Raw genomic sequence first — 11831 nt, forward strand, 5'->3', positions numbered from 1 at the left:
CGCCCTGATTCGCGCCACGATCACTCACAGGAAGCTGTAATCTGAGGTCGAACACCAGGCTCAATCCCAAACTCTGTAATCCAGAGTTTAAACTACAACGTAACTGAAGGACAGCAGCGCGTGAGGACCAGTCAGTCCACCACGTTACATAACGCTCGCCGTTACACAAGCAGCACACGAACCACAACCCTGGGTTCATTCACTCGTCAGCTGCGTGACGCCAGCAGTATTTACGCTACAGCAGGAGCCTCGTGGCGCCGTTCATCCAACCAGCTGCTGGTTCTGCTCACAACCACGTCCCCGTCCAGTATTCTTACACTGTCACTGCCAAGTTCAACCATCGACGATCTTCACGGGGCCGAGTCTCAGTCACCACGAGTCAGAGCGAAACCATCGAGTCCACGGCAGCTAAGGAGCAACATCCGGGTTGCATCTGTGTGAACGGCGAACTACAGAGGTCAACCTTAGAGCTGATTTCAACTTCCTCTGAAGAAGGTCAGATTCCAGGACTGCTGGTTTTCAGGAGTTCCCTGGATGAGCGGCCATGTTGACGCGAATGGACTGAAGGCTGAATGTTCATTTTAGGATGTAAAACCCTGGAAATGTTCAGAATAAACATGTTGACGCTGAAGGGTTCATTCAGCAGGAGAGGGCGCCAACGACTCTTCCACCACTGGACTTCTCGGAGTCGTGTCACCAGCGGCTCCACCCACTACGCCACAGTCCGACGTGGGCGGCTGAAGTGCTGCAAACGCCTTTCTTGGACCGACTGATCAGTACAGCCAAAACACTCAGCTGGTTGAGCTTCTTCAGTATCTGTGAGGCGGCGCGTTGATGAAGTACTGAGTACGCAACCTAGTAGTATTAGTACTGCTAGCACTGCTTTAGTCTGCAGTTAGGGTTGTCAGCTCTCTTTAAATTCATTGAAGGAACGATTGTGAGCCGTGGTTGTGAGGCGACTGCTGTTGTGCCGAGGCGATCGGGACGGCTCACGACCACGGCTCACAACCAGTCCTGATTCTTCTGACGTGATGCGTGATTGCTGACATCAGAGAGTGAGTTACAGTCACACTGCTGCACGCAACTGTGTGTCATCGCCAGGGCTGCTACGAAATTTTGTGAAATAAAAAATGACAAAAGCAAATTCAAAGACACACAAAATAATCAATGTAAAAAAAAACAATGCGATGCAGCGCCGCGCACCACGACACTGATGATGTTTGACCCTCGCACCTACTGGATACACACATTACAAGAAGAAGAAGAAGAATTGTGTCTAAGTGGAGGAAGACGAAGTGGAACAAGTAGCGGACGCTCCTCCATCACACAAATCGGTTGAGTGGACTTATTTTGTCTTCCATGTAAAAGACGAGGCAGCGGTGAGACGGCAGTGGATGAAACCAAAGCGGCGGTCAAACGACGAGGGTCCACAACGGCGAGCGCTGCTAGCACGATAGAAGGACGTGAAGCTGCTGGAGGCTCAGTGCTGCAGCTCCCTGAGCTCAGACCTTCTAGATCCTGATGAGCCTGCAGCCCTGAGCCCCACATCAGGAAGGGAGTCGTCCTCTTTGTTCACAGCAAAGCACTTTTAATGAAGTTTTATGTTTGGATTTGCATTGAAGTCTAAATAAGAGAGAATACAAATATTTAGTTTTTCAAAGCAAAGATACCTTTATTTTGTAGTGACGCAGTAAAAACTGGTGTGTCTGCATATTCAGGAAGAGAATGAAGAAGATTTGAGTTTTGCATTTCTGATTTTTGATTTTCTTTCGTCTTTATTTGGCATCGTTTCGTGAGTGGGCTCTTTCGTTGCACCCCTAGTCATCGCCTGTCTGGTCTGACTGGGACCAGTCAGTCGAGCTGGGACTCACCCGAGGTCCAGTATCGGCGGCTTGTCTCGTCCGCGGCGGTAGCACAGGTACAGGTGGGGGTTGTTGATGAGGCCGGCGCTCAGCTCAGCTGAGTGTCCACCCAGTGTCTTCTCGATGCACGTGAAACCCTCCGGAACTTCCTCGCCGAGCCCCCGGGCGATCACCGCCAGGTCTGTCACCGGCTCCACCGACCGGGCCGACGAGGTTGAGCAGGTTGAGGACGAGGAGCTGCAGGTCTTGCCATCTTCATCCAGGGGCCTCCAGGGGTCCGCAGGGTCGAGACCTGCTACTACAAAGTAGTCCACCAGCTGGGGACATTTCTCCTCTGTCATGCCGCTGGTCTACCCGCCACTGGGGACACACAGACATGTGACATTAGATTTAAAACCATAAACCAGTTGGTGTGAACTCCGCTGCTGTGAGACAAGATTTAGTCCCACTTCTACAAGTCCAGTCCACCTCTGACATCATATAATTCCATGTGACTTCCTGCTACAGAGTCAACGCAACAGTGTCTCTGCTTAAAGCTAGACTGAGGAACGTTACATAATAGGCTCCGCCCTCAATCAGGTCACACAAGACCTGGAAAATGACTTGTTTTACTGTCATGATGGAATCCGTTTAGTCTGACAACTTTCGGAAGTGTAGAGGAGCAACTCTGAAACTCTGGACACGTCTGGTTCCAGTCACAGCAAGACGATGCTCAGGTTAGCAGGCTAGCTGAGCTACACGCAAACTGAGTGATTCCACGCCAGTTACAGACGGTCAAAGGTGAGCATCTCACTGACGGGCTTCCAACATTCAGTCACCATGGCAACAGGCTGACTCCCCCCCCCCCTTTAGTCAGAAACGTAGCCTGAAGCCGCTCACGGCTCAGCTGCAGCTTAGACGTCATCAGTAGAGAAACCTGGGTGAGAGGCCGACAGTACACGTGTTTTCCTGGAAATCTGCAACAGAAAAAGTGACTCAGCGGTTGTGTGGTTTATCACTGCTGAGTCATAGTAATGGAAGAGAAATGTAGTTTCACTTTCTATCATCCATACCTCCATCCATCCATCCACCCATACCTCCATCCATCCATCCATCCATCCATCCATCCATCCATCCATACCTCCATCCATCCATCCATCCACCCATACCTCCATCCATCCATCCATCCATCCATCCATCCACCCATACCTCCATCCATCCATCCATCCATACCTCCATCCATCCATACCTCCATCCATCCATACCTCCATCCATCCATCCAGCCATCCATACCTCCATCCATCCATACCTCCATCCATCCATCATCCATCCCTCCCTCCATGTTCCCCCTCTTCTCCTGTTGAGGGTGGTGGGGGTGGAGCCTATCCCAGCAGCCTTCCCCCTGGACGGGTCACCAGTCCATGGCAGGGCCAACACATAGAGACAGACAACCATTGGCTCTCCCAGCCACGCCTACGGTCAATTTAGAGTCTGGATTAACCTGGTCCCTCTTGATGTCTTTGGACTGTGGAGGAAGCTGGAGTACCAGAGAGAACCCAGCAGGAACAGGGAGAACATGGAGACTCACCCAGAAAGACCCCGTGCTGCAGCCGGGGCTCCACCCACAACCTTCTTGCTGGGGGCCACAGGGAGGACCGCTGCTCCCCCCTGCTGCTGTAGTTTCACTCTGTGCTCAGTAAACACTCAGGACCACAGAGACGGTACGGAGCTGATAGAGTCTTTATATGGAAATGGGTTCATCCAGATGCTCTGGACTCAGCTGATGTGTTAGATACCAAACATGTTGGGTTTCCTTCCACTTGTGTAAAACCAACTACGCTCAGCACCGGTCAGAGGCCAAAAGGGAGAGTGGACAAAGAGGAAGGATGCAGGGGTCACAGTTGAGCTGGCAAACAGGAAGAGCGCTGCCGGGCTGCTTCCTGGTCACTCGGCAGCGCGTCACAAAGCAGCTGAGGTGATAAAACATGCAATTATCGGTTCACCAGACGAATGAAGAACCAGCTTCTCACTCTTTGATGGAAATCTCAGACCAGCTGACACACTGGGAAGGAGTTCAGTATGGACTCCAACGATCAGGCCCGGACCTCCTGAATGCCTCTTGGAATGAAAATGGCTCCAGCTTCTTAGAGTGAAAGGAACCACGAGGCTGGTCTCTGATTGTCCACCGACGAGACAGAAGCGCTGGTGTGTCCCTGAAAGGCTGCAAATGCTGGACACCTTTGAAGACGGCCGTGTACTCTGACACGCCAATGACACGTCTCGTACCAGCAGGGGTTGGTCTCTGTCAACGCTCCTCAAAAAGGTATGATTCATGAGCTTTTCAAAATCTTCTGGAAATAAAAACAAAGGGCCTCTTTTTGAATTCCTGGTGTTAAAATGTGCCTTTCAGGAGGCATAAATTCAGATCATAAACTGGTTGAATCAGTAACTGTCAGCTGTGGGCGAATCTTGGTTGTAAAACATCAGTAAAAACTGATGGTGGCTCTCCTAAGACCAACGTTGTATTTCTTGAAGGCAGCCGTCTTCACCGGCCGTGGAGGCGCGCCCTGGCGTGAGCGAGGTCACCGACTCTCACACTTCATGTTTGCTAAAAAGGGAGTGTCTCCTGAAACCCTGGAGAACCACAACTGCCTTTTTAGCTGAAACAGCTGATTTCATCACAGTCACTTCACTTTTCAACAGCCAATGTGCAACAATGGAAACTACGGACACGCATGAGCGCACACACACTCACACACACACACACACACACACACGCGCACACACACACACACACACACGCGCACACACACACACACAGGAGAGTAGAGCAGGACAATAATTCACTTGTATCACACAATTCAAATGTAGTTTTATGGCCATTTTCACTTCAACAAAACGAGGAGGAAATGTAACAATCAACCGCCAGCCTTCGCTTCCTGTCCGAGAGACGTGACGGAGGCCTGCAGCGCGTCAGGACAAACACGCACTGAAGAACGCTTCATCAATGTCATGCAGCAGGTAGCTGATGCAGCTGGAGGTTCCACCACTGGTATGAAGAGGAAGTGAGAAGCCAGAGAGGAAGTCCTTCATACTTCATCTGATTCAACAAATTCACGGCAACAGCGGCTGGAACCTGAACCTGTCCTCCACCATCACACGCCTTTTCCTTAAATTCGCCCCTCAGGGTCCGAAGCAGCTTCAGTCGCACTTGGCCGTCTCCAGGGAAACGTGATGTTGTTGCTCAGTCAACGCTACGCTCTTCCATCAACACAAACTCTACTCAAAATGTGTTCATACCAACGCTGAGGGGAGGAGGACCACTGGACACACCGGGGGGGGCTCTGTCTTCCTGATAGGCTCCTGGACGATGGACAATAAGAGACTTTCACTTAAGGAGTGTGTGTTCCTTTAAATTCATGATTTATTTTTGTTTTCCTCTCATGAACACATTTCTTTTAATCACCTGTCGTCTTCATACGACTGCTGGCCATCAGTCAGCCGCCCCCCCCAGCACCCCCCCCCCCATCCTCGTCTGTCTGTCTGCAGGTGAACCTCAGAAGCTGTCTACCTCTCAGCAGCCACCACAGGAAGTCAACAGTGTTGGAGGAAGAAAAAGAGAACTTCATTTCTATTTTCTCAGCAAGTGAAATGTCTGAGACACACACACACACACACACACACACACACACACAGACACACACACACACACACACACACACACACACACACAGGGAGTGTTAGTGTGTCAGAGCCGTGTGTGAGCTGGTGCCGCGTTGCAGATCACAATGGCTCTTTGTCCTCTTCTGGCTGTCACTGTAACACGTCAGCGTGTCACACACCAGAGTGACACCGTCCAGTCCACAAACGCATCACAGAGCAGATCATGAGTGACATCACCCCTGGTCGGGTCACATGTTCGATTCCCAACACACTGAGTATTTCAGGCCCCATCAGGCCACGCCCAGACACGCTGAGAACATCCCATCCACACTTTAAGGCTAAAGAAAAGTCAGAATCATCAACTCGATCATAACTGATGATCAAACAAACAAAACCAGCGAGCCTCCCACACGGTGACGGCACCATCACGGTGACGGCACCGTCACGGTGACGGCACCGTCACGGTGACGGCACCGTCACGGTGACGGCACCATCACGGTGACGGCACCATCACGGTGACGGCACCATCACGGTGACGGCGGCAGGGGTTTTATCCAACTCTGACAGAGAGAGAGAGAGGTAGGAAGGAAAGAGGTGTGCAGTGAAGACTGGAGGACAGAACAGCTACGAAAAAGTGGTAAGAAAGGATGCAAGGAAGACGGGATTCAAGAAGGCATAAAGAAGAACAGAACAAAGTAGAAAATGAAAGAGGGAAGACAACATGGAAGAAAGACAGTAGGAAAATGAGAGGAATAGCAAATAACATACAGAGGCAGAGAAGAAGACAGAGAAGGAAATAGAGCACCGAAAGAAGGAAGTTCGAGTGATAGAGAGGAAGTAGGAAGGAAGGTGGTACAAATGTTGACTCTGACATGTTCAGACCCGTGTATGAAGGTTCCATGTTTAAACTAACATGGCTGTCAGACCACCTATGGAGTCAGTGAGCAGAAGCAAAAGGAAGAACAAGAAAAACCACAAAACCCACTGCAGGCGGTCGGAGGCTCGCCGCATGCTGACTGACCTCCCGCCAATCAAACACTGCAGCACATGCAGCCGCGGCAGGAAGCTGGAATTATCACTCAGAGCAGCGAAGAAGAGGAGGAGGACGGCGACGGCCGGCTGGGATTATCAGAGAGACGCAGAGAGCAGAGCTGAAAGCGGAGGAGCTGACGCTGCTGCAGGAGGGTTCAATGTCTGGAGTCTATATTTAGACGAGCAGCAGCATCGGGACGGCTGAGGTCGTGCAGACTTTCCCCAACGCCTTCTCACGTCCCCGGAGCGGGAGGCCGCCACTCCTCCAGGGTGTTTGTTCTGATCCGAATCAGTTCTTAAGTTTGTGTTCACATAGAAAAAGGATAAACGCACAGATGCGTTTGAGGCGGGACCGAGACCGAGTCTCTGTCTCTTTCTACGGTTCTTCCACTTGCTGCACCCAAACACGCAGCTCACACGGTGGGATCACGACCTAGCGAGAGTTCACTCGCCTCTGATGTCACGCGTTTGGCGATGGGCGTATTGTGCAGATTGTGATGACGATGCCAATATGACGCACAGCACAGGGGCGGCTCTGTTCCCAGCACCAAACCTCCAACGTCAAAGATGGGATGTCTGGGATGGGAAGGAGCACTGTCTCAAAGATGGAGGACTGGCCAGCATAGCTGAGGGCTCCTCAACACACACACACACACACACACACACACACACACACACACACACACACACACACACACACACACACACACTCCTGGATTCATCACAGACATCAGAGGCAGTGAAACATGGATGCGGCGGCCGTCTGCCTCGACTGCTGCGACCACAAACCTCATGTTTGGATTCCTCCGTTTACAGAAGTTGGCGTCCGTGGTACAGAACCACCGCGCCTCAACGTTTGCCATGACTCAGGGCTCAGCTTCTCCCTCACTCTGGGCTGTCAGGCATTCCTGACTAAGGGTGAGAGCTTTGTGTGAATGCTGAAATCACTGAATATCAGACATTTTTCAGGAGGGAGTCGACGTCCTGGAGGGGTTGAGGAGCTGTGGCGTCCACGTCTGTCGAGCAGTTACGTAATCTGAAAACAAGAGTCACGCGTCGTTGAGATGCAGCAGCGCAGGAATGCGGCGCAGCGAGTGACTGCTGATGATCTTACAGTTTCTTCTGTCTGACCGGAGACATGAGGACTCGCTCATCCCCCGGTGCATGCTGGGACACGCCGCGAGCCTGAACAGGATCCTCCACTCATGAAGCGGGCGGATGGATGTTGAGATCATCGTGTTCTTTATCTTAATAATTCAATAATGTCACATGACACAAAAGCTACAACTGGAGGAGGAACTGGTTTCAGATTCACACCCAACAGATGAAACCAGTTAGCAATGACCTGTGCTTGGAACTGCTAACTGCTAACTGCTAACTGCTAACTGGCTCACGGGACAGAACTCTGACATGCGGCCGGTTTCTCTTCCGATAAGAAGAGTTGAGTGGCAACAGCAGAAGAACCTCTTCATGCCGGAGGAGGCGGGAAAGTTGGTGCATCGGTTCAGGGGTGCGGTGGTGGTCGGGCGATCAAGGTCGCCGTGTCAGGAACACGTGAACACAGACGCTCCCAAACGTTCTCCAATATCTTAATTTAGCACTTTAGCGATAAAATGTCCACATGTTCCAAATACGTCCAGATGTTGTTTGGTCTGCTTAACAAAGTATTAAAGATTTAAGCAGAGAGACAGAGACAGAGACAAAGAGAGAATTAGAGACAGACGGAGACGAAGAGAGAATTAGAGACAGACGGAGACGAAGACAGAGAGAATCAGAAACAGACGGAGACGAAGAGAGAGAGAATGAGAGTCAGACGGAGACGAAGAGAGAATTAGAGACAGAGACGGAGACGAAGAGAGAATTAGAGACAGAGACAGAGAGAGAATTAGAGACAGATGGAGACGAAGAGAGAATTAGAGACAGACAGATACGAAGAGAGAATTAGAGACAGAGATGGAGACGAAGAGAGAATTAGAGACAGACGGAGACGAAGAGAGAATTAGAGACAGAGACGGAGACAAAGAGAGAATTAGAGACAGAGACGGAGAGAGAGTGAATTAGAGACCGAGACAGACATGGAGACGGAGAGAGAATTAGAGACAGAGACAGAGACAGAGAGAGAATTAGAAACAGAGACGGAGAGAGAATTAGAGACAGAGACGTAGAGAAAATAAGAGACAGACGGAGACGAAGAGAGAATTAGAGACAGACGGAGACGAAGAGAGAATGAGAGACAGACGGAGACGAAGAGAGAATTAGAGACAGAGACAGAGAGAGAATTAGAGACAGACGGAGACGAAGACAGAGAGAATGAGAGACAGACGGAGACGAAGAGAGAATTAGAGACAGACGGAGACGAAGACAGAGAGAATGAGAGACAGACGGAGACGAAGAGAGAATTAGAGACAGAGACAGAATTAGAGACAGAGACGGAGACGAAGACAGAATTAGAGACAGAGACAGAGAGAGAATTAGAGACTGACGGAGACGAAGACAGAATTAGAAACAGACGGAGACGAAGACAGAGAGAATTAGAGACAGACAGACACGAAGAGAGAATTAGAGACAGACACAGAGACGGAGAGAGAATTAGAGACAGAGACGGAGACGGACAGAGAATTAGAGACAGACGGAGACGAAGAGAGAATTAGAGACGGAGACAGAGACGGAGAGAGAATTAGAGACAGAGACGGAGACGGACAGAGAATTAGAGACAGACGGAGACGAAGAGAGAATTAGAGACAGACATGGAGACGGACAGAGAATTAGAGACAGACGGAGACAGAGAGAATTAGAGACGGAGACAGAGTCGGAGAGAGAATTAGAGACAAAGACGGACAGAGAATTAGACACAGACACAGAGACAGAGAGAGAATTAGACACAGAGACAATTAGAGACAGAGACGGAGAGAGAGAGAGAGAGAGCGAGAGAGAGACAGAGAGTGAAGCCAGCAAGTAAATGTTAGTAGTACTTATACACATTAGGGTTACTTGTACACGTTAGTTGTACATATCAGTGGTAGTTGTACTGCTGTGTTGCCATGGCGATGAGACTCAGCAGACATCTGCAGTGACAAATTCTTAACAAGAGGCGACTCGTCCTGGGAGCGTTATCTCAGGTGTCCTGCAGCTCGACGCCACAAACACCATCGCCTGGTGTGTGTGTATGTGTGTGCGTGTGTGTGCGTGTGTGTGCGTGTGTCCATGTCCGTCCCACATCCAGCCTCCTCACCTTGGACCCTGGTCACCTGTCTGGTTTGAAGTCTTCTTCAAACCACTACCATGAGTCTGAGTCCTGATCAGCCAATCAGAACTGGTTCCACTGGGTTCACGTGTGTCCAAAACCACTATGAGAACATAGGATGTTGCTTCCCGGACAGAGGAGGCGGAGCTTTCAAGCAACTCAGTCACCCAACAACTACTCAACAACAACAGCAGGACTGATTGGCTGAAGGAGCTTGTCCCCTGTTGGAACGGCACTGGGTTGGAGGAGCCAGACACAGATGCCCCCGTGCTAACTCCAGGGAATTCTGTTAGCATTAGCAGCAGCTTGATGAGAATCGCTCTGATTGGCTCATCCGCTTCCGTAAAAGTGGAGAATCAGAGAAATAGAGGTGAGCGTAGCCGTAAACGCCATCAGCCAGTTCAACGCCATAAACCTCCTCAGATCTGCAGAACGTCAGGGACTCTGAACTGCTCGCCGTAACGCAGGACGGCTGCTGCTGCCTCCAACTCTGTGTTCAGACGTCATGCAACGCTGCAAAAGGATGAAACCGTTAAAGTCATGTGAGAGATCATTGTCGCGCTGGTCACAGCAACTCCAGAAACTCGCGCTCAGGGTTGTTTACCCGTTGCCAGCAAACAAACAATGAGGACATGGTGACAAGTTCGTCTCTCCTCAATCTGCGGGAAACTAAAACGGATTTGCTACTCATCAAAACACTTCAGCAGCTCTGACCCTGCCGTCAATTCATCAGCCGCCTCCCACGAATGAGGAGTGGGCGGGGCTCCAAGACTGACAGTAACCACGGAGACACGGATGAGCTTGACGTCTTCACCCGTAACTTCCACAGCTTCTTGTCCACAAATTCAAAGTAACCTTGGAAACACTGTCCTCCACGCCGCGTCCTACTGCACTGTTGCTGTCCTCAGTTTCCTACAAGGTCGAAATATCAAACGTGACGCACCAGAGGTCAAAGATGTCCATCAGCCGTTGGAGTGGGTTTGCTGGGTTGGAGCCGTGGCGTGTGGTTCGCCATCAGTGATGACGGTCTGTCCGACCAGTCAGACATCAGCTTTGGACACTCGTGAGGCCAGAATGCAGAATAAGGTCAACCCTGAATGTCTTCATGATCCGACTTCCTGACAAGCAAGCGTTGTTGTTGTTAGTGCAGCTAACAGCTAACTGTTAGCTTGGTAGCATCCAGCTCAGGTGATGATGAAGGTGAGGAGGAAGGCAGCAACTGGACCCTGAACTGAGACCGTCTGCAGGAACCCGGAGCTGCACTGCACCCCCCCCCCCCCCCCCCCAAGGCCAGCTGCTGCTGGGCTTTAACCCTGGACCTCCGTCAGGGCTGGTGAGTTCCATTATCGGACACGGCTCTCGAAACTCCATCCTAGAGACGCGGACCCGTCCGGAAATGAGTACGTGATGTTGTTCACCTGCGTCTGAAGACGGCCGCTGCCCGCACGCACCGACACCCGCAATTCAACGTTAATACCCTAATTCCATTATCGGACGAGCCAGCGTTACTATCTGGACCGACTCTCGCGCTATTTTCTGCGTTTTCACGTACCAACGAAACCGGTACCGGACCGGACTTACGTGCGCCACTGACACATCTCGCTTACAAAATTGATTTTCGCTCCCAAAGATGTTCAACGTTTCCGGTATGAACGGACTCTTGACAAACAGCCGGCAGCTCAGCGGGACAGTGGCGGTGTAACGGGGGAGCCTGACCGAAAATCATGCGTTGAGGACGGAGGCGTGTCCGATAATAGGCACCCGCACCAACGGTCCCCGAGCAGCGACCTGCCGTTTGCTAGCTCCGTGTTAGCTCGCTGAACGGAAGCTCGGGATCCAATGTTGCATGTCGGTTCACCGGGGGAATCCACCGGGGAGGGCGGGCTCGAGTGTGTCGTACCTGGTTGTCTGCGCTGGTTTCTCCCGCTTAGGACTGCTAGTATCATGTTTAGGTCATTCTCCCACATGTGACGTCCATGTTTGATCTCGGAGCTGCGGCAGGAGGTCAAGCTAAACGCACGCCTCACCCAACTTCCGCTTGTAAGTTTCAA

At 51.1% G+C, this 11831-nt stretch overlaps 1 protein-coding gene across 2 annotated transcripts in view; it reads right to left on the minus strand.

Moving 5' to 3' along the window:
• The window catches only part of dennd4b (DENN/MADD domain containing 4B), a 31520-nt gene extending 19689 nt beyond the window's left edge, over nucleotides 1-11831 (minus strand). Inside the window, exons 1-2 of one of the 2 annotated variants that reach the window (XM_086217532.1) lie at nucleotides 11681-11831; nucleotides 1872-2222 (exon numbers count right to left, since the gene is read on the minus strand). In XM_086217532.1, coding sequence (XP_086073658.1) covers nucleotides 1872-2203 — 332 coding nt within the window. In that variant the 5' untranslated portion in view covers nucleotides 2204-2222; nucleotides 11681-11831. Of the gene's footprint in view, nucleotides 1-1871; nucleotides 2223-10723; nucleotides 10880-11680 lie in introns of those variants that run through there. The other variant, XM_086217533.1, reaches the window with a different exon arrangement.

Source organism: Aulostomus chinensis, chromosome 11 (genome assembly GCF_037954235.1).
Source record: "Aulostomus chinensis isolate RoL2024-O1b breed Wild chromosome 11, RoL_Achi_v1.0, whole genome shotgun sequence".
In the NCBI taxonomy this organism is placed as follows: domain Eukaryota; kingdom Metazoa; phylum Chordata; class Actinopteri; order Syngnathiformes; family Aulostomidae; genus Aulostomus; species Aulostomus chinensis.